At 43.1% G+C, this 24,136-nt stretch overlaps 1 protein-coding gene across 1 annotated transcript; it reads left to right on the top strand.

The window, feature by feature from the left end:
* The first annotated feature begins 1,879 nt into the window (after positions 1–1,879).
* On the top strand, positions 1,880–23,838 carry LOC141084889 (phospholipase A2 inhibitor and Ly6/PLAUR domain-containing protein-like). Its single transcript, XM_073569843.1, has 5 exons — positions 1,880–1,931; positions 2,786–2,899; positions 6,336–6,482; positions 16,426–16,566; positions 23,645–23,838. Exons 1-5 carry the CDS (start codon positions 1,880–1,882, stop codon positions 23,836–23,838), a joined length of 648 nt encoding a protein of 215 aa, XP_073425944.1.
* Positions 23,839–24,136: the final 298 nt, after the last annotated feature.

The following is a 24,136-nucleotide window of genomic DNA, read 5'->3' as shown; positions in this document are numbered from 1 at the left end:
CCTTTAAGGTTCAGCTTTGCAACCATACTGCCCACGTAAAACAAACACTTTGCCTTCATGAACGCTGTATGGAGGGTCATGACTCGTGGGAATAACGCCGCCCAATCAGTTAACCTGCTAGAGAGATCGTTCGTTGCTCCCAAGCATGACATCACACTCCCTAGGAAGAAGGTAATGCCACTGTGGCGACCGTACTCCTGGGGGCGACACAAGTGCACTGATGCCCAGCCACTGCTCGATGAATCTGCTGGTACATTGACGCAGACCACTACATTCCCCTCGCAAGCTACACGACCTGAATCTGACCCTGATGAAACTCAGGTTACCCTTCCCATATACAGTTCCATCTTACACGGTGACAAAGAGGAAGCTGCAGATGAAAGTGCAGGTTCGGCCCACCCGCCATCAGACACACCACCGTACTATCAGGGGCCCTGTGCCAGTGCCGTCGCCAACGAGTGGGCCCCCCCTGCTTGCCCAGGATCACAGCACTTGCAAAGTTGAAATACTGTGCAGTGAGATGGAAGATGGGGACGAGGAGTCCAGACAAGTACAGGGATTCCCTAGTGAGGAGACTTATTTGATTGTTTTCAATGTTGGGACAGCAATTTTTGGGGAGCACTATACTCTGGAGAATGATAGATGGGGCCCACCATACACTGGAACATTCCAAAGGTGGACATCAGACACTGGAGCAGCATTTACAGGGCCCATTATACACTAGAGCATTAGAAATGGGGCCCATTATGTTTGGAGCATTATTTGGGCGCATAAGACAGTGGAGCTTCATCCATGGGGACCAACATATACTGTAGCATTATGTGGAGCTCATCATATACTGTTTCAAACATTATATGGGACCAATGATTCTGTATGGAGAAATAGATGGGCCTCGTCATGAGATGTAAAAAGTGAGGTATTTTTCATTGTACTATACCGCTATTTCGCTGCCGTATCGTAGCATGATGAGTTGTGGTATGTGTTAAAGGGGCGCTCTTTCGCCCAGGGCACATGAAAACCTGCAGCCAGCCCTCCCCCCCCACAACTTTAGCCAAATAACCCCCATTTTTCAGTGCGTAACTTGTATTATGAAGTTAATTAAGGTTGACAAGCTTAAGTAAGAAGAATTGATGCTTTTGGCATTCAACTGGGCACTGTAGGTGTGTTTCCTGTCCTCCTCTCACTGCCGACTTTTATTCCCCATTGACTTACATTGGGTTTCGTGTTTCGGGACGACCCCGACTTTTCCCTATAATCGGACGATCTTGCTCAACCCGACTTTTGGAAAAGTCGGGTTTCACGAAACGAAACGCGACCCTAAAAAAACAAAAGTCGCTCAACTCTAGTCTTCACCACAGTGGAGTTTGGAGTGTGACTATTTGAGGTTGTAGACAGGTGTCTTGTATACTCATAACAAGTTAAAACAGGTGCCATTACTACAGGTAATGAGTGGAGGACAGAGGAGCCTCTTAAAGAAGAAGTTACAGGTCTGTGAGCGCCAGATATCTTACATGTTTTTAGGTGACCAAATACTTATTTTCCACCATAATTTGGAAAATAAATCTTGCCAAATCAGACAAGGTGATTTTCTGGATTAGTTTTCTCATTTTGACTCTCATAGTTGTGGTCTACCTATGATGTCAATTACAGGCCTCTCTGTTCTTTTTACGTGGGAGAGTTTGTACAACTGGTGGATGTCAATACTTTTTTCCCCATTGTAAGTAAACTTGAAGTTCCAGTTCCTATTGAGCAAGTTTATATTTCTTCAAAATCTCCTCCCTTGCCCTACCTCCAATAATAAAGTATAAATATGAATCTCACGTAATGTTCTTATTTCATTTGGAAGACCTCAACGAAAATTTCTACTGCACAATAAATGATGAGCTCCCTAATTGGAATTTTAAGCCTCCTCTCAACTCTTTCAGCAACAAGTAAGTTTTTAGATTTGTATTTATGGATCCATAAATAATTTTAGTACTATAATGATATAAAATATTAGATATTAAAAAATAAACAATAATAAAATAATAGATAAAATTTATAATTAAAACATTAAAGGAAATAAATAAAAATGATAAAATAATAATTCCTAAATATTTTAATTAAAAGCTATGTTACTAATTACAAGAATAATGCATGTAATAAAATCAATAATCTAGTCTAAATATAATATAAAAGACTATAAAAGACTATTAATAAGAAATAACATTACAGTAAATAAGTCAAAATAATTCATTTTTATAATATCTCTGATTATTATAACAAAGCACAATATTTTCATTAGTAAATATGATAAAGCTAAATAATAATACAAATAATATCACAAAAATATAATAAAGTAACATTAATAAATGATACTGTTAATGCAAATTCCCAGAAATTATTAAAAATAATACAACAATAATTTCTAAGTATCATAGTGAAAAGCAATATTAATAATAGGAAAAATAAAACAACAATAAGTAAATAATAAAAGCACTAGTAATAGTAGCAAGCCATTAAAAGAATAATCTAAATATAATAAAGAAAACAACATTACCAGTAAGAAAAAATAATGCATTAAAGGAGTAATTAGATACAATAAAATTAATGCAATAATAGTAAAAATTATAACATTAAACAATATTACAAATAAATATGACAGATACCCAAAAATCTAAAAATTGCAATAACAATGAAGTAATAGAAAATGTGGCTTTATTTTTTTTATTTCTTTAAATGTGATCATTCAAGTGATTTCAATGTAATAAGTGAACAATGTGCTGTTTTTATAACATTTCTTTAGGTTATGCCCTCTCATGTACGCAGTGCAGTTCTGCATCTGCATCATGCACAGGCAGCAGTGTGACTTGTCGCTCAGGCTATATGTGTGGCTCCTCATACACAGAAACTGCTGTTGGTGAGTTATATGAGAAAGCACAATCGTTTGGAGTGTAATGTGGTGTTGTAGAGCAGTGTTCAATTGCATTTAGATAAATACAGCTTATCCTTGGAAAACTGAAAAGTTCCAAATCTTCTGAAGTCCTTTGCCTTTCAAAGCAGTGTTCCATCCCTTATGTACAGTATGACCACTAAGACTTACTATGCTCTGTTAAAATGATGCGATTGTTCAAGCATGTATTTCACCACTCATTTCAATTTCATGGGATATGTGGAGACAGATTCTGTGTATTCTTACAAAGTACTATTTTCAAGACGGATAGTTGTCCTTGCCATATTGCACTCCGCAGACAGCAAGTCATCACCCATCCTATGTATAGCTGATAAAGGTGATTTCCATCTTACCAAGTTAAGTTTCGTGTACCACCAAAAGATTAAAAAATTGACAGCAGTATAAATATATGTGTATATATACAGTGTGTATATATAAATATATATATACAGTATATACTAGATGGTGGCCCGATTGTATCGCATCGGGTATTCTAGAGTCTCTGTTAAAATAAAAAATAGTGATATACTCACCTCCTGATGGCCCCCAGACTCTTTCTCTCCTCTCACCACGCTCCCTGCATCTTCCGGTCCCAGTAATGCTTAGCGCGAAACACCGCTGATGACGTCGTGCTCTCGCGAGAGTGATGTCATCTCTGGCCCTTCTCGCTAAGCATTACCGGGACCGGAAGATGCCGGGAGCGTGGTGAGAGGAGGGACAGAGTCCGGGGGTCGTCGGAAGGTGAGTATATAACTATTTTTTATTTTAGCAGAGATTCTAGAATACCCGATGCGATAGAATCGGGCCACCATCTAGTGTATTATACTCCTGTTACACCCGGAGCTGCTGTCATTGTTCTGCTGCTACCTAATGTATTGTATCCAGGTACAGCCAGAGCTGCAGTCACTGTTCTGCTGTTACCTAATGTATTGTACTCCAGTTACACCCAGAGCTGCTGTCACTGTTCTGCTGTTATCTAATATATTGTACTCCAGTTAATCCCAGAGCTACAGTCACTGTTCTGCTTTTACCTAATGCATTGTAGTCCAGTTACACCCAGAGCTGCAGTCACCGTTCTGCTGTTACCTAATGTATTGTACTCCAGTTACACCCAGATCTGCAGTCACTGTTCTGCTGTTACCTAATGTACTCCTGTTACACCCAGAGCTGCAGTCACTGTTCTGCCTATTCTGCTGTTACCTAATGCAGTGTACTCCAGTTACACCCAGATCTGCAGTCACTATTCTGCTGTTATCTAATGTATTGTAGTCCAGTTACACCCACATCTGCACGCACCGTTCTGTTCTTACCTAATGTATTATACTCCTGCTGCAGCTAGAGCTGCAGTCACTGTTCAGATCTTACCTAATTATTTGTACTCCAGTTACACCCAGAGCTGCATTCACTTTTCTGCTGTCACCTAATGTATTGTGCGCAAGTTACACCCGGGGCTGTAGTCACTGTTCTACTGTAACCTAATTACCTAATGTATTGTACTCCAGAATATGCACAGGACTTTGCCTGTGTAATGAGCAATGCAGCAGTGATGCCTTTAAAGGGAATCTGTCACCCTTTTTTGAGATATCATATAATGATATCATTCAATTGTGTGTCACATAAGGATTCTCTTAGTACTTTTGCTTCCCCCTGACCCCGCACCTTTCATGCATAAATACCTTTTTTATATCGGTTCATATGTATGTAAACTGCCACGGTCCGGTCTGATGGGCGGGGCTTATTCAACTGCTCCCCCCTCCCTGTCTTACTCTACACAAGAAGAAATGCGTAGAGCAAGACAGGGTGGGGGGAGCAGGTAAATAAGCCCCACCCAGCAGACTGTACAGCGGCAGTTTACATACATCTGAACTGATATAAAAAAGGTATTTATGCATGAAAGGTGCGGGGTCAGGGGGAAGCAAAAGTACTAAAAGAATCCTTATGTGACACACAATTGAATGATATCATTATATGATATCTCAAAAAAGGGGTGACAGATTCCCTTTAACGGCTGTAATGTGCCTGTACAATAAGCAATGCGGCCGTGTTGCCACGACGACTAAGCAACTGTCGCTGATTGGTCGCGGCCTAACTGCCGCGACCAATCAGCGAGGTGGGATTTCCATTACAGACAGATAGAATTAGACAATTATATAGTAGATATATATATATATATATATACACACACAGTGGGGAAAATACAGTAAGTATTTGATACACTGCATATTTTACATGTTTTCCCACCTACATAGAATGGATACTTTCTAGTTTTTATTTCTACATTCTGTCTCTCGCAGTTGAATTGTACCTACGTAAAAAATTGCAGACCTTGTAAAATCAGCATTTTTTCCACAGTATATACCATATTTTTCGAATTATAGGACACATATTTTTACCACAAATTTGGGAGGAAATTGGGGGTGCGTCTTATAATCTGAAGGTAACTTAAGTGGGGGGAGGCAGCTGCAGTCGAGCTCAGGCCACAGGAGGCAGGATCGCTGCTTCATTAGGCCCGCAGCGGCAAGGATGAGGCGACATTGCAGACCCTGATCTCTCATAAAATGTCGGCGCCCATGATCGGAGTACCCTTTCCCATTGATTTCTCTGAGGTGGGCTTCGGGAAAATGGCTACCAGATAGGATGCATGTGCAGATTGAGATCTTGGGTGATGAGATCTCGGGAGATGAAAACTCGCCTCCCTAGATCTCAATTTGCCCAGGCGTTGCCTCCAGCGGCCATTTTCACAAAGCCCACTGCAGGGAAATCAATGGGAATGGAGAATCAGCTCACAAGCGCTGACATCTTATGAGAGCCCAGGGCCCACAGTCTTGCACTGCCTGGATACTCCCTCCTCCTACCCCGGAGCTCACAGCATCATCCTCCTTCTTCCATTGTTGGCCTCCTGAGGTATCGGCCCTGCCTCCTGTGACCCCACTTCACTGCTGCCACCCTTCCAGGTAAGCTACCACTAAAGTGGACTATAAGACACACCATCATTTTATTTAAAAAAATAATATTTTCCACCCCAAAATTTGAGGTGTGTCTTATGGCTTGGTTTGCTTTACAGTCTGCAAAATAAGGTATTTATAAATGAGTGTTTTCTCTATTATATAGACAATACATAGTATTTCACTCTGGTATATCTGATTAGTCTTCTATTACATAAACAGTCAGTGTGTAATACTTAGTTTCCCCTGCGGGGGCTCTGCAGGGAAAGTAGTCACTCACTGCCAGGTTTCCCTTTGAACAATAACTGATCTGTGCGGTTCACAACTTTAGAAGTAGTTTGTGACCAGCTTTTTAAGTAGAATCTTTTCTAGTAGGATTGTCCCATGCAAAAAACACATTTCAATTGTGCCAGTTGGAAAATTTTAGTATGTAAAAAACGACTTTGGTTCATTTCTAGGTGCGACGACTCAAGAATCTTTCATCAGGTCATGCATCGCTTCATCTGAATGCAGCTTCAGTGGCAGCTTGAGCATACAGAATGGATACATAAGGATGGGCATTTCCTGCTGCAACAGTGACAACTGTGATCCTGTGACTCCTTCATGTAAGTCATCCACTTCTGCCTCCTTCAACATATGCCTTTAGTTTGAAAAGTAAATGGACTCCAAATTTACTAATGAACCACAATTTAATTTCCAGACAGATCCTGATGATTTCAGTAATGTGTGATAGTATTTCTTGGAGGTGCTCTGTAAACTACTATGCACCAGAATAGAAAATATTCCCAGAAAAAAGATGGCGTGTGCACAGTAACAATACTTTCTCTTGTGGTGCATAGCGAGCATGCGCTTTATGGAGTTTACTCATAGCTTAAGTAATACAGTATTATGCCATTTTCATGTTGAGCATGAATATTAAGAACTTCCTGATGCTGGATTTGTAGCTGCGCCATGTGTAATTCTGCACTAAGTTTTTAGTCCCACCATTAATATATACAGCTAGTGTTTTATCACTGATTGTATTCATGTTACATGCATATGTGTTCCTATTGGTCTCATCAGTGAGCATTGCATTTATTGTTCGCAGTTACTTATTGATACATCTGCATAAAATTTGCATTATTGTTCAAAGTGTGTTCTCCTAATGCTTGCCTAACACAGCATTTAATATGACATTTTGAATGTGTGCAATCCATGTTACATACAGTTGTGGCCAAAAGTATTGACAACCCTGCAATTTTGTCAGATAATACTCAGTTTCTTCCTGAAAATGATTGCAAACACAAATTCTTTGGTATTATTAGCTTCATTTAATTTGTCTTAAATGAAAAAACACAAAAGAGAATGAAGCAAAAAAGAAAATCATTGATCATTTCACACAAAACTCCAAAAATGGGCCAGACAAAAGTATTGGCACCCTCAGCCTAATACTTGGTTGCACAACCTTTAGCCAAAATAACTGTGACCAACCACTTCCGGTATCCATCAATGAGTTTCTTACTACAATGCTCTGCTGGAATTTTAGACCATTCTTCTTTGGCAAACTGCTCCAGGTCCCTGATATTTGAAGGGTGCCTTCTACAAACTGCCATTTTTAAATCTCTCCACAGGTGTTCTATGGGATTCAGGTCTGGATTCATTGCTGGCCACCTTAGAAGTCTCCAGTGCTTTCTCTCAAACCATTTTCTAGTGCTTTGAAGTGTGTTTTGGGTCATTGTCCTGCTGGGAGACCCATGACCTCTGAGGGAGACCCAGCTTTCTCACACTGGGCCCTACATTATGCTGCAAAATTTATTGATAGTCTTCAGACTTCATAATGCCATGCACACGGTCAAGCAGTCCAGTGCCAGAGGCAGCAAAGCAACCCCAAAACATCAGGGAACCTCCGCCATGTTTGACTGTAGGGACCGTGTATTTTTCTTTGAATGCCTCTTTTTTCTCCTATGTTGATGCCTTTGCCCAAAAAAGCTCTACTTTTCTCTCATCTGACCAGAGAACATTCTTCCAAGACGTTTTAGGCTTTTTCAGGTAAGTTTTGGCAAACTCCAGCCTGGCTTTTTTATGTCTCGGGGTAAGAAGTGGGGTCTTCCTGGGTCTCCGACCATACAGTCCCTTTTCATTCAGACGCCGACGGATAGTACGGGTTGACACTGTTGTACCCTCGGACAGCAGGGCAGCTTGAACTTGTTTGGATGTTAGTCGAGGTTCTTTATCCAACATCTGCACAATTTTGCGTTGAAATCTCTTGTCAATTTTTCTTTTCCGTCCACATCTAGGGAGGTTAGCCACAGTGCCATGGGCTTTAAACTTCTTGATGACACTGCGCAAGGTAGACACAGGAACATTCAGGTCTTTGGAGATGGGCTTGTAGCCTTGAGATTGCTCATGCTTCCTCACAATTTGGTTTCTCAAGTCCTCAGACAGTTCTTTGGTCTTCTTTCTTTTCTCCATGCTCAATGTGGTACACACAAGGACACAGGACAGAGGTTGAATCAACTTTAATCCATGTCAACTGGCTGCAAGTGTGATTTAGTTACTGCCAACACCGGTTAGGTGCCACAGGTAAGTTACAGGTGCTGTTAATTACACAAATTTGAGAAGCATCACATGATTTTTCGAACAGTGCCAATACTTTTGTCCACCCTCTTTTTTATGTTTGGTGTGGAATTATATCCAATTTGGCTTTAGGACAATTCTTTTTGTGCTTTTTCATTTAAGACAAATTAAATGAAGATAATAATACCAAAGAATTTGTGTTTGCAATCATTTTCAGGAAGAAACGGAGTATTATCTGACAGAATTGCAGGGGTGTCAATACTTTTGGCCACAACTGTAAATACCATCTTTGATTTGTCCGTGTTGCCTTATGTTGCACTTTATTAGCTGTGTCTGCTCTGCGGAGAATCAACTTTGAATTGAAATTTCCTTAAATTCACAGGTCACTGGTCAAAACAGTTGCCATTTTTTGCTTGTCTTTTGTAGGGATGGGAGCTCAGAGCACACAGCATGGGAATAGAAAAGTCTAATGCAATTATGATCTACTAATGTGCTACTTCCGTGCTAGTTTTAAAAGATTCAAGTCATATATAGGGAAATGCCGTAGCTGAATAGTCACTCAGTATGATATAGAGTATAGGGAAGTGCTGTAGTTGTATTATCACTCACTATTCTAGATAGTGAAGTTCTGTAGCTGTATAGTCACTCAGTGTTATATATAGGAAAGTACATTAGCTGTATAATCACTCAGGGTGATATAAAGTGAAGTACTATAGCTGTATAATCACTAAATGTTATATATAGGGAAATATTTTAGCCGTATACAACAGAAAAAAATGCAGGGAAAAACGGAATGCCTCACCGTGTCAATGTGCTTGGTAGCCTTGAATTTGCCAGCAGCGATCCAAAAAATTCCGTCTGATCATCGGGTCACAATGAGAGGAAAAAAAAGTTGTCGGATCACACAGCTGAATAATAAAAAATAATTCTTCTTTATTTCACACCATCATAAAACCGTGTAGATATATCCACAAATGGATAAAAACAGAGTCACATTCTTACGTGTTTCTGGCTATCAGCCCTTAGTCAAAGAATGTTTCCGTTAACTAGTGAGAACCTTTCTCCAGCATGGCTTGGTGTGTGATTGATGATAGTTTTTCATGGGTTAATAAATATCATAATACCACCCCCTGACGAAAGCAGCATGCCGAAACACGTGTTGGGGTGGACACTATCCAGGAGCCAGTGTGCTACACTATTATTATAAGTAGAGTTGAGCGATACCGTCCGATACTTCAAAGTATCGGATCGGAATGGATCGGCCGATCTTTAAAAAAAGTATCGGTATCGCCGATTCCGATACCGGAAGTCCCATTCAAGTCTATGGGACTTCCGGTATCGGAATAAGAAAAACCCTGTTTTTGCCTTGTACAGCCTCTCTGGGGTCTGTACGGGCCTTTCGGGGGGCTGTGCCGGCCTGCCAGGGGGTCTGTGCAGGCTCCGGTGGTCTGTGCCGGCCTGCCGGGGGGCTGTGCCGGCCTGCCGGTGGTCTGTGCAGGCTCCGGTGGGCTGTGCCAGCCTGCCGGGGGGCTGTGCCGGCCTGCCGGTGGGCTGTGCCGGCCTGCCGGGGGGCTGTGCCGGCCTGCCGGTGGTCTGTGCAGGCTCCGGGGGGCTGTGCCGGCCTGCCGGGGGGCTGTGCCGGCCTGCCGGTGGTCTGTGCAGGCTTCGGGGGTCTGTGCAGGCATCGTCCGATGGGACTACAAGTCCCATCGGGCGATGCCTGCTACCATGACAGTGATTGACACATTAGCCAATGATGGGACAGTAGTAGTCCCATCATCCGGCTAATGTGTTAAATGTTAAAAAAAAAAAAAAAAAAATACTACATACATACTACATACATACTACATGCATGCTACATACATACTACATGCTACATACATACTACATGCTACATACATACTACATGCATGCTACATACATACTACATGCTACATACATACTACATATATACTACATGCATGCTACATACATACTACATGCTACATACATACTACATGCTACATACATACCACATGCTACATACATACTACATATATACTACATACATACTACATACATGCTACATACATACTGCATGCTACATACATACTACATACATACTACATACATACTACATGCATGCTACATGCATGCTACATACATACTACATACATACTACATACATACTACATACATACTACATGCATGCTACATGCATGCTACATACATACTACATGCTACATACATACCACATACATACTACATACATACTACATACATACTACATGCTACATACATACTACATATATACTACATGCATGCTACATACATACTACATGCTACATACATACCACATACATACTACATACATGCTACATGCTACATACATACTACATATATACTACATGCATGCTACATACATACTACATATATACTACATGCATGCTACATACATACTGCATGCTACATGCATGCTACATACATACTACATACATACTACATGCTACATACATACCACATATATACTACATACATACAATACATTCATACAATACATACATAGACATACAGTACATATAACATAGAGTAACATACTTACCAATACTTGTCACATTGTTCCCCGAAGCCATTGTCTTTTCCGGAATAAATATTAACATAACAAACCACAAAAATACTCACCCACGATCCGAAGCAGTCCACGAGTGTGTCCCACGACGATCTTGGGTAGAGAACTGCAGCATCAGCTGATGCTGCCGTTCTCTACGGGCTGCAGGAATCCAATGACGGAAGGTAGGTATCCTTCCGCACTGTATTCCTCCGCCACTTAAAAAAAAAAAAAGTCCCTAGTCTCACTTTATGCCATTGCTGTGTGGGAATTTCCCACGCAGCAATGGCATAAAGTGAGACTAGGGACTTTTTTTTTTTTTAAGTGGCGGAGGAATACAGTGCGGAAGGATACCTACCTTCCGTCATTGGATTCCTGCAGCCCGTAGAGAACGGCAGCATCATCTGATGCTGCAGTTCTCTACCCAAGATCGTCGTGGGACACACTCGTGGACTGCTTCGGATCGTGGGTGAGTATTTTTGTGGTTTGTTATGTTAATATTTATTCCGGAAAAGACAATGGCTTCGGGGAACAATGTGACAAGTATTGGTAAGTATGTTACTCTATGTTATATGTACTGTATGTCTATGTATGTATTGTATGAATGTATTGTATGTATGTAGTATATATGTGGTATGTATGTAGCATGTAGTATGTATGTAGTATGTATGTAGTATGTATGTAGCATGCATGTAGCATGCAGTATGTATGTAGCATGCATGTAGTATATATGTAGTATGTATGTAGCATGCATGTAGTATATATGTAGTATGTATGTAGCATGTAGCATGTATGTAGTATGTATGTGGTATGTATGTAGCATGTAGTATGTATGTAGCATGCATGTAGTATATATGTAGTATGTATGTAGTATGTATGTAGTATGTATGTAGTATGTATGTGGTATGTATGTAGCATGTAGTATGTATGTAGCATGCATGTAGCATGCATGTAGTATGTATGTAGCATGCATGTAGCATGCATGTAGTATGTTTGTAGTATGTATGTAGTATGTATGTAGTATGTATGTAGCATGCATGTAGTATGTATGTAGTATATATGTAGTATGTATGTAGCATGTAGCATGTATGTATTATGTATGTGGTATGTATGTAGCATGTAGTATGCATGTAGTATATATGTAGTATGTATGTAGCATGTAGTATGTATGTAGTATGTATGTAGTATGTATGTGGTATGTATGTAGCATGTAGTATGTATGTAGCATGCATGTAGCATGCATGTAGTATGTATGTAGCATGCATGTAGTATGTATGTATGTAGTATGTATGTAGCATGCATGTAGTATGTACACTCACTGGCCACTTTATTAGGTACACCTGTCCAACTGTGTGTTAAGACTTAATTTCTAATCAGCCAATCACATGGCGGCAACTCAGTGCATTTAAGCATGTAGACATGGTCAAGACAATCTCCTGCAGTTCAAACCGAGCATCAGTATGGGGAAGAAAGGTGATTTGAGTGCCTTTGAACGTGGCATGATTGTTGGTGCCAGAAGGGCTAGTCTGAGTATTTCAGAAACTGCTGATCTACTGGGATTTTCACGCACAACCATCTCTAGGGTTTACAGAGAATGGTCCGAAAAAGAAAAAAAATCCAGTGAGCGGCAGTTCTGTGGCCGGAAATGCCTTGTTGATGCCAGAGGTCAGAGGAGAATGGGCAGACTGGTTCGAGCTGATAGAAAGGCAACAGTGACTCAAATTGCCACCCGTTACAACCAAGGTAGGCAGAAGAGCATCTCTGAACGCACAGTGCATCGAACTTTGAGGCAGATGGGCTACAGCAGCAGAAGACCACACCGGGTACCACTCCTCTCAGCTAAGAACAGGAAACTGAGGCTACAATTTGCACAAGCTCATCGAAATTGGACAGTAGAAGATTGGAAAAACGTTGCCTGGTCTGATGAGTCTCGATTTCTGCTGCGACATTCGGATGGTAGGGTCAGAATTTGGCGTAAACAACATGAAAGCATGGATCCATCCTGCCTTGTATCAACGGTTCAGGCTGGTGGTGGTGGTGTCATGGTGTGGGGAATTTTTTCTTGGCACTCTTTGGGCCCCTTGGTACCAATTGAGCATCGTTGCAACGCCACAGCCTACCTGAGTATTGTTGCTGACCATGTCCATCCCTTTATGACCACAATGTACCCAACATCTGATGGCTACTTTCAGCAGGATAATGCGCCATGTCATAAAGCTCGAATCATCTCAGATTGGTTTCTTGAACATGACAATGAGTTCACTGTACTCAAATGGCCTCCTCAGTCACCAGATCTCAATCCAATAGAGCATCTTTGGGATGTGGTGGAACGGGAGATTCGCATCAGGGATGTGCAGCCAACAAATCTGCGCCAACTGTGTGATGCCATCATGTCAATATGGTCCAAAATCTCTGAGGAATGCTTCCAGCACCTTGTTGAATCTCTGCCACGAAGAATTGAGGCAGTTCTGAAGGCAAAAGGGGGTCCAACCCGTTACTAGCATGGTGTACCTAATAAAGTGGCCAGTGAGTGTATGTAGTATGTATGTAGTATGTATGTAGCATGCAGTATGTATGTAGCATGTATGTAGCATGCATGTAGTATATATGTAGTATGTATGTAGCATGTAGTATGTATGTAGCATGCATGTAGTATATATGTAGTATGTATGTAGCATGTAGTATGTATGTAGCATGTAGTATGTATGTAGCATGTAGTATGTATGTAGCATGCATGTAGTATGTATGTAGCATGCATGTAGTATGTATGTAGTATGTATGTAGTATTTTTTTTTTTTTTTTTTTAACATTTAACACATTAGCCGGATGATGGGACTACTACTGTCCCATCATTGGCTAATGTGTCAATCACTGTCATGGTAGCAGGCATCGCCAGATGGGACTTGTAGTCCCATCGGACGATGCTTGCACAGACCCCCGGACATCAGCACAGCCCCCCGGCAGGCCGGCACAGCCCCCCGGCAGGCCGGTACAGACCCCCACAGGGTGCACAGACCACCGGCAGGCCGGCACAGCCCCCCGGCAGGCCGGTACAGACCCCCACAGGGTGCACAGACCACCGGCAGGCCGGCACAGCCCCCCGGCAGGCCGGTACAGACCCCGGGCACTCCACACAGCCCCCCGGCAGGCCGGCAGAGACCCCCGCAAGGCCCGAAATGACGGCGCATCATGATGCGCACACACCGCGCATCATGATGACGTCAGGCTGTCAATCAACTTTGAACTTCCGATTCCGATGCCGAATTCCGATATTGAAAAAATATCGGAAGTCGGTATCGGAATTCCGATACAGCAAGTATCGGCCGATACCCGATACTTGCGGTATCGGAATGCTCAACACTAATAATAAGTCATTTCCTACTTTGGTCTTATTTCTTATAATTCTTCACATGATCTTCCACACGTTTTATCACACCCTCACTATCACTATATGCTATACATTTATACTTATAGGTTTTTATGCTATGGTAACATCCTTAATTACATAGTTTTATTTTGTGTTGCCATTTGGTACTTTGACCACTTGATGGTATACACTTATACATATTGCTGCTACAGTTACACTTTTTGTTACACTGCACTAGCAATTTTATCAATCAATTCATATTTACTCATATTATTAATATATTTTTTATATATTTTTTTTTTATATATTTTGCACTTTTTGTTCTATTGATTCTTGAGAGTGTATACTAATTTTTTTATATTATATACACCATAATGTCACTTTTTCACCCACTTCTATTTGCATATTATACCCCTGGATGTGTTTTCCTTCTTTTATTACTTTATATTTTATCCAATACATTTCAGTTTGTCCTGTTATTTCTTAGGCCTGTTTCACACATCAGTTTTTGAGGTCAGTTAAAATCCGCCAAAATGGCGGAAAAAGGATCCGCGGGCGACGAAACACCAACCGGGAGCCACTGGTCCGTTGGTGCGCTGGGATCCGCTGTTAAAGGAACCGCGCCTGGGAAAAAAAAAACCTCATACCAGCGATGTAGCGGTATCCGGGAGCCGAAAGAAGAGAGAGGGCATCTGCATGTCGAGCGGGCATGGTGATGTCGCGAAAGCGGTGAGGTCGCGGGCACGGAGATCTCGCGGGAGCAGTGAGGTCGCGGGCACAGAGATCTCACGGGAGCAGTGAGGTCGCGGGCACGGAGATGTCGCGGGAGCGGGGACGGTAATGTCGGGCACGGAGATGTCGCGGGAGCGGGGACGGTGATGTCGGGCACGGAGATGTCGCGGGAGCGGGGACGGCACGGAGATGTCGCGGGAGCGGTGATGTCGGGCACAGAGATGTCGCGGGAGCGGTGAGGAGAGAGAGAGAGAGAAAGAGAGATTTTATCGGCTCCCGGAAGGGTTAATGGTGAAATTAGTGGACCGTCAATGAAAAAAAACATTGTATGGTCCGTTTCATCCGCTCGGGAGACGCTAAAATCTTGGCGGATCCGTACAAAAACGGGTGTGACGGGCGACCATCAGTCAAGATCCGCCAATAATGTAAGTCTATGGGTGAAAAAAATGGATCCGCCCCTTTTTGGCGGATCCGTTTTTAAAAAAAAATGACGGATCTTGACTGATAGTAAAAAACTGATGTGTGAAACAGGCCTTACCTGTATTAAATAATAAATTATTTATCATTTTTGGACTATATGGTCGGGTCTCTGCTTTTTTTCTTTTGTGTTATGTAAATTTCTGACTGTCCACGTATTATCACTTTGGTCCGGCTTCTTGGTCATAGGGTTTTTACCTCTATATGATTTTATATTGTGTATTCACCAAATACCACGGATACCCTCACTACCATCTAGCATTCCTTTATTGCCTTTATTTTTGATAAGTGCTGTATTTGTATAGTCATGCAGTGTGATAAATAAGTAATGTAGCTGTCTAGTCATGGAGTGTGATATATAGGAAAGTACTGTAGCTGTATAGTCATGGAGCGTGATATATAGGAAAGTACTGAAGCTGTATAGTCATGGAGTGTGATATATGGGAATTAGGGAAGTGGTGTAGCTGTATAGTCTCTCAGTGTCACTGAGAATGAATTGATATGTGATATACAGCATGGAACGTCTCTCTTTCTGTCTTGTCTTTGGAAGGGGACAATTATTGGCTTTTAAGTATTGTGACTTGAGGCAGATTAATTATCTACAAATATATATTCAGAGATTGGAGGCAGCACACAATTCAGAGTGAAGAAAAGACTTCATGTGGCCCAACATGTCGACGTTTCGGTTAATTAGTGAGAAACTTTCTCAAGCATGGCTTGGTGTGTGATGGATGATAGTTTTTTATGGGTTAATAAATACCATAATGGTTTAAATTTATGAAGTCATGTCATTGTTTTACTTATTTTTTTCCCTTCTATTTGACTTTAGTACCATCACGAAGCTCTAACCTTAATGGACAGGTCTGCCGAACCTGCATATCTGCTGATTCTACATGGTGTTATACTTCGGATACTTTAAACTGCACTGGGGATGAGAATATGTGTCTTTTAGAAACAACAAAAATATCAGGTACCAAACTGAATTCCTTTTTTTTAGCATCACTCCACAAGAGGCAAATTATTCAGTTACAATTTCTTTGTCACACTGAACAACAAAAAGAAAACACTTTTGTGCTCAGCAAATTGTTCTCCGATATGTCCATTAAGAGTACATTTATGCAGAAGGATGAATAATTCATAGAAAATACATATATGCCATTTCATACAGCTGACAATGAGAGCATGCAATAATAGGGACAACTGAAAGAAAAATTCCATTTTGTCCATTTGGCATCTATGAGCTTTTCATACCTTTAATTAGGGTAAGGCTAAATTCACCCATTCGTGTGTAACACAGGTACTTGAATGCAGTGACACCAATGGCGGATCTTAATAGGGGCGGATGGGGCGGTCGCCCCGGGCCCAAGGTTTTTTGGGGGCCCAGGGGCCCAGGGGCAGGGGCGGGCTGGGCCGGGTGGCAGAGAGGCAAATGCCCCCCGGACCGCTCCCCCAGCACCTGTACAGGGCCGGCCGTGCTGTGACGCCGCCGGCGGCAGACAGCCGCCCGCGTCACATTCTATGAGGGGCCGGGAGCTGTGCACGGCCGTCACCTTGACGACTGCTCAGCTCCGGCTGTACTTCCGGGTCAGATGTCGGGCGTGCGCGATGACGTCATCGTACACGCGCCAACATGTCCCGGAGGATGCTGAAAGCAGAGGTGCTGCTGGGGAGCGAGCCGGCTGTGAGGTAAGTATGGGGAACTTTTTTTATTTTTTTATTTATAAAATGAATTAAATGGGGGAGGGGGTGAATGGGGGCTGTACACAATGAAGGGGGGGTGACTGGGGCCTGTATATGATGACGGGGGGGTGACTGGGGGCTGTATATGATGAAGGGGGGGTGACTGGGGCCTGTATATGATGAAGGGGGGTGACTGGGGGCTGTATATGATGAAGGGGGGTGACTGGGGGCTGTATATGATGAAGGGGGAGTGACTGGGGCCTGTATATGATGAAGGGGGGTGACTGGGGCATGTATATGATGAAGGCGGGTGACTGGGGGCTGTATATGATGAAGGAGGGTGACTGGGGGCTGTATATGATGAAGGGGGAGTGACTGGGGCCTGTATATGATGAAGGGGGGGTGACTGGGGCCTGTATATGATGAAGGGGGGGTGACTGGGGGCTGTATATGATGAAGGGGGGGTGACGGGGCTGTATATGATGAAGGGGGGTGACTGGGGGCTGTATATGATGAAGGGGGGGGTGACTGGGGGCTGTATATGATGAAGGGGGGGTGACTGGGGCCTGTATATGATGAAGGGGGTGACTGGGGGCTGTATATGATGAAGGGGGGTGACTGGGGGCTGTATATGATGAAGGGGGGGTGACTGGGGCCTGTATATGATGAAGGGGGGTGACTGGGGGCTGTATATGATGAAGGGGGGTGACTGGGGCCTGTATATGATGAAGGGGGGGTGACTGGGGGCTGTATATGATGAAGGGGGGTGACTGGGGGCTGTATATGATGAAGGGGGGGTGACTGGGGGCTGTATATGATGAAGGGGGGTGACTGGGGGCTGTATGTGATGAAGGGGGGGTGACTGGGGCCTGTATATGATGAAGGGGGGGTGACTGGGGGCTGTATATGATGAAGGGGGATGACTGGGGGCTGTATATGATGAAGGGGGGGTGACTGGGGGCTGTATATGATGAAGGGGGGTGACTGGGGGCTGTATATGATGAAGGGGGGTGACTGGGGGCTGTATATGATGAAGGGGGGGTGACTGGGGGCTGTATATGATAAAGGGGGGGTGACTGGGGGCTGTATATGATGAAGGGGGGTGACTGGGGGCTGTATATGATGAAGGGGGGGTGACTGGGGTTGTACAGGATGAAGGGGGTGAGTGGGGGCTTCACAGGATGAAGGGGGGATGAGTGGGGGCTTCACATGATGAAGGGGGGTGAGTGGGGCTGCACATGATGAAGGGGGGGTGAGTGGGGCTGCATATGATGAAGGGGGGTGAGTGGGGCTGCACATGATGAAGTGGGGGATAAGTGGGGGTGCACATGATGAAGTGGGGGATAAGGGGGACTGCACATGATGAATTAAGGGGTAAGTGGGACTGCACATGATGAATTGGGGGTAAGGGGAACTGCACATGATGAATTAAGGGGTAAGTGGGACTGAACATGATGAATTGGGGGTAAGAGGGACTGCACATGATGAATTGGGGGTAAGGGGGACTGCACATGATGAATTGGGGTAAGGGGGACTGCACATGATGAATTGGGGGTAAGGGGGACTGCACATGATGTGGGGGTAAAATTAACTGCACATGATGATGGGGGAGTGGGGCTGCACATGAAGTTGGGAGGGAAGGGGACTGCACATGATGAAATGGAAGGTGGAATAAGGGGCTGCAACTGATGAAGCGGCACTGCAGATGAAGTGAGAGGGTGATAGGGGACTGCAATGGATGAAGTAAGGGGACTTCAAATTAAAGTGGGGACATTAAAGTGGATCCCCTATGGCCAGGATCACGTTGGGCGATTTTGTGCGTATTGGCGGTAGGCCTACAGCTTATGTGCAACGTCTTTTTAGGCCATGTCCACACGTGGTGGAATGGTGGCGGGTTTTCCGTATGGACCCGCAGAAAACCAAGTGCTGCGGTCCGTACGGCTGTCAATTCCCGCACGGGGACCGCAGCGCTCAGGTGGGAAGGGGGGTACAGGGGCCCAGGTTTTATGAACAGCCCCGGGCCCATAGTCCACTTAATCCGCCACTGAGTGACACACAGGTGCGGAGTAGGGGTTAACTACTATTTACTTAGCTAACAGTAAGGGTTTCGTTTCACTTAGCGACGCACAAGCGATCCCGACAGCGATGCGACCTGGTAGGGAGGGCTGGTGCATCGCTAAATGATCGCTAGTAAGCTGCCAAACAGGCAGATCTCTTCAGCGATGCAGCAACGATCCAGCGATCAAACACAGTGATGCATGTTGGCCAGCGGGACGCTGACAACAAAAAAATGGCCCAGTATATTCCTGCGCAATCAGCGATATCCAATAGGGGGGCCAGTCGCTGCTGCGTGTCACATGTAGCGAGATCGCAGGCAGGATCGCTGTTGCGTCACACTTTTTTAAAAAAAAAAAAAAAATGGTGACGCAATAGCGATCTCGCTATGTGAGATGGGGCCTTTAGAAACTCCTCGCAGGAAGATATCAGGGAAAAAGGGGATGCAGGGTAAACAGTATAACTGCTATTTAACTATATAGTCTTTATATCAGTTTTAACATATCATAGCTACACTGTCCGGTACTCTCTGGAGGTCTAACAGTTGATGAGATACCTCCGGAAGCCAGTGCAGCATCTTCAGGCGTCCTTGCCCAACACACGGTCTCACTTCTGGCGGCAGCGAGCTATCACCAGTTTTGCCCGCTGAGAACCTAGTCCATCTAACTGCAGAGCTGAAGAGTGAAGCTCTCCGCAATATATCAATTGGCGTATGTGCCTCTGAGCTGCCGCCATTACCTAGATATCTGCACTGCAACACTCTGTCCGGAATGTCTCTCCCTGAACGCCTGCTGGTACTTGTGAGACTTTACTGCACCCATCCTGGATCTGTTCTCTGCGGCTGGGAGCCTTTCCCAACAAACTCCGTTTGGCATGCTCTGACCTGCACGCTCGGTGATGCTCCCCAGGTGATTTCTGGACTTAGCCTCTGGAACATCTGTTCGCCGCTACCTATTGCTAGTTACTATAGCTTTGGCTGGAGAGCCAGCAGTAACCAAGCGAACAGCTTGAATCTGAGCAAGACACTGTGACCGATGTCTTTGATGAGCAGCTCCCACTGTGGCCAAAGCAGAATGGGAGACCACAGAAGCAGACAAAGCTTTGAATCTACCCTGTGCAGAAGGAGAATCCTGGTGCCTAACAGTTGTCTGCCCGTTTTTTTTATCCATTGACTCTTAGCAAAGTATCAGTTAAAAATGGATAAAACTCAGATGGATCATTGGTGTACAAAGTCTATCTTATTAGTTTCAACCGGATCTCACAAATTCCTGTAGAAGTAAGATAAGTCGGCACTCCATATAGCAAGTAGTGGTGCTCGTGGAAAGTCAATGCAGAGCAAAGGAAGCCCAGTACCGGCACTCACGTGTTGGATAATTACTTTTTTTTTCAATGCACAAATCCAATTAGGCTTTTTTCAATTATTAAGTTAATCGCTTAGTCTGAGCCACAAATGGATGAAAACAGATCACGGTATGAATATCAGGAACCAAAGACACAAACCTGTTTTTAAGGGTTTGTGTAGACAAGCATATAAATTGGAACTGAGCTTTAAGAACTTTGATTGGGTTGCACACAGAGAGCACATCGACCCATGTTATTCAATGTTATTCAGATGACCAATTTTTTTTTTTTTTTTTTGGGGGGGGGGGTCCAGTTATCAGAAAAAAAGAAATTGCAGAATGCTCCATTTTCTTACAAATCTCAGATGAGACTAGCACATTCAAGTCTATGGGTGAGTAAACATTACAATCCATACAGAACATCCAATTTTTACAAATATATTTTCAATATTACCTTAGGAAGTTGTAATAAAAAACACACATTTTATACTGAAGATCAGAAGACCCCAACATATCTGACCTTGAAAGCCACATTCAGCTTGTGGACCACATCCAGCGCTTGACCCACTCACATTAGTGACACCGAGAGCTCCCATTACCGGTCTAATGACAGCCAAAGCTTTTCCATTGAAATCACACCAAGGCAGTATGCCAAGCTCCAGGATTTCCTATCTTACCCCCATTGAGATCTGCTCTTTTGTTCACGACTACACACAATATTCATTATCTAGAGATCTGCTCTTAACAACTGTTTGCTACTTTTTAGTTCAGGATATTTGTGTTTTTTGCTTTTTGCTTTCTCTGGTTAATGGTCATGTGTTAATATGCACTTACATTGTGCATACACATTAACTTACTTTTTCAGTTCAGATTTGTTTTTTATTCATTTCATTGTGCATTCAGTGCATATATGGGTGTGACCGCCCTCTTTCTGAGCTGGGAAAACCATCCTGTCTGGCCTAAGCTTTTACTAGTGGTTCAGCCGCTCGATCCTTGTTCACATTCAAGTCACTTGGCAAGTGAAATGGTTTTAAATACTAGAGTAGGGACTGTCCCACAAGGGTTGCCGTGACCTGGTGGGATGGCTTGTACATTATTTTGATCAAAATTATGCTTACTATATACTAGTGTTGAGCATTCCGATACTGCAAATATCGGGTATCGGCCAATATTCGCTGTATCGGAGTTCCGATACAGAGTTCCGATATTTTTACTATATCGAATACCGGAATCGGAAGTTCCCATAATGCAATGAGCCAGTTGTGTTAGCCATGTTAACTAATGGCATGGCTGTGATTGGCTGCTGAAATGATGTCATCATGATGCGCGGTCTGTGCGGGCCTGCCGGGGGTCTGTGCGGACCTGCCGGGGGTCTGTACGGGCCTGCCGGGGGTCTGTGCGGGCTGCCGGGGGTCTGTGCGGGCCTGCCGGGGGTCTGTGCGGGCTGCCGGGCGTCTGTGCGGGCCTGCCGGGGGTCTGTGCAGACCGGCCGGGGTTGTGTGCGTGTGCAGGCATCGTCCCCGCCCGCACACACACACACACACACACGCACAGTCTCCGCCCACACACCGCCTACACTCTTCCCCCCTCCCGAACTGGATGTGCAAGTAAAGAAAGGGTTTATTCTCATTCAGATATTTGTGCCCCATTGACTTGCATGGGTTTCCGGCATCGGAATCGGCGATACCCGATATTTTTGGGGTATCGGTCCGATCCAATCCGATCCGATATTTCCCGATATCGGAAAGTATCGCTCAACACTACTAAATCTAAATACCCTTATTATTATTATTACCTTTATGCATTATTTGCAGTTTATTTTTTACTTTTTAGTTCAGGATATTTGTGTTTTTTGCTTTTTGCTTTCTCTGGTTAATGGTCTTTTGCTAATATGCACTTACATTGTGCATACACATTAACTTACTTTTTCAGTTCAGATTTGTTTTTTATTAATTTCATTGTGCATTCAGTGCATATATGGGTGTGACCGCCCTCTTTCTGAGCTGGGAAAACCATCCAGTCTGGCCTAAGCTTTTACTAGTGGTTCAGCCGCTCGATCCTTGTTCACATTCACGTCACTTGGCAAGTGAAAAGGTTTTAAATACTAGAATAGGGATTGTCCCACAAGGGTTGCCGTGACATGGCGGGATGGCTTCTACATTATTTTGATCAAAATTATGTTTACTAAATAACCTTATTACTATTATTACCTTTGTGCACTATTTGCAGTTTATATTTTACTTTTTAGTTCAGGATATTTGTGTTTTTTGCTTTTTGCTTTCTCTGTTTGCTACACGTGATGCTAATGCACCAAGCCGGCAGACAACTGCGACCAACACATCATAAGCCCAAAAGCCACATGTGGTTCTTGAGCTACAGGTTGGAGACCCCTGCTGAAGATGTAACAAAACGGATGTCAGATGGATGTAAAAACTGAAACATGGATGGCACATAGATAAAAATAGAAAGAAAATCATCCTAGTTTAATTCTGATTTTTGTACATTCATCTGCCCCTTGCCCAAATCTGATGTTTGTAAGGTTTAGGATGCAGTCACACATTCAGTATTTGTTCAGCATTTTACATCAGTATTTACAAACCAAAATTATGAGTGGAACAATCAGTGGTAAAGTATAATAGAAACAGGTCTCTGCTTTCGCATTTTTCCCCCACTCCTGGTTTTTGTTTAAGAACACTGATATAAAATATTGACCAAATACTGAGGGTGAGAATGTGGGCCTTGATAATACTACATGGAACACTATGCTGTATGTGAAAAAAAACAGACAGCACTGGATTGTATGTGAATTTAGCCTTAGAGTGTAGACTTATGGCACTTTAAAGGAGATTTAGGAAATGTATCAAAAAATACCTATAATTTATTTGGGCTTTATGGTCAACAAGGCTGTTTTTTACTTTAACAATCTTCTTACTCAATGCATAATTATAATTCTAATAATTTACATCTTTGCAGGATCAGAGTCGTCTTCTGTAGCAATTCGAGGTTGCGCAACAAAATCCATCTGTGATCTTGGCAGCCAGTCGCAAACTGTTGGAGATATTTCAGTGGAAGTGAAATTTATCTGCACCAGTGGTGGCCGAAGTGTCCATAAGTTGGTCCTGACTCCGGTCATCTTGTGTCTTCTTCTGCTGAAATTGTACTACTAACTGTTTAAAATTTTTTACAAATCCTTACAAAAAAATGCCAAATGTTTTCAGGATGAAATGTTTTACATTGTTCATTCAATTGCCAAACTTTTTATTTTTTTTTAAATAAACTTTGGCTTTATGCAAGAATCTGTTGGCGATCCTTCACTTGTAATATTACTTTTCCTTTCAAACTGTTAATCCTAGCTCACTTTCATTAAAAGAAAAATTGTCACCCGCTGTACTCATATAAAGTTTTAGCTTTTCACAGGACTATTATTCATTATTTAACGGCCTTCATCTTGTTATTGAGCCATGG

Source organism: Dendrobates tinctorius, unplaced genomic scaffold, assembly GCF_039654945.1.
Source record: "Dendrobates tinctorius isolate UK_male_01 unplaced genomic scaffold, ASM3965494v1 ptg000028l, whole genome shotgun sequence".
Lineage (NCBI taxonomy): Eukaryota > Metazoa > Chordata > Amphibia > Anura > Dendrobatidae > Dendrobates > Dendrobates tinctorius.
Note: the sequence above shows the minus strand (reverse complement) of the source record. Positions and strands in the feature narration are given on the sequence as shown.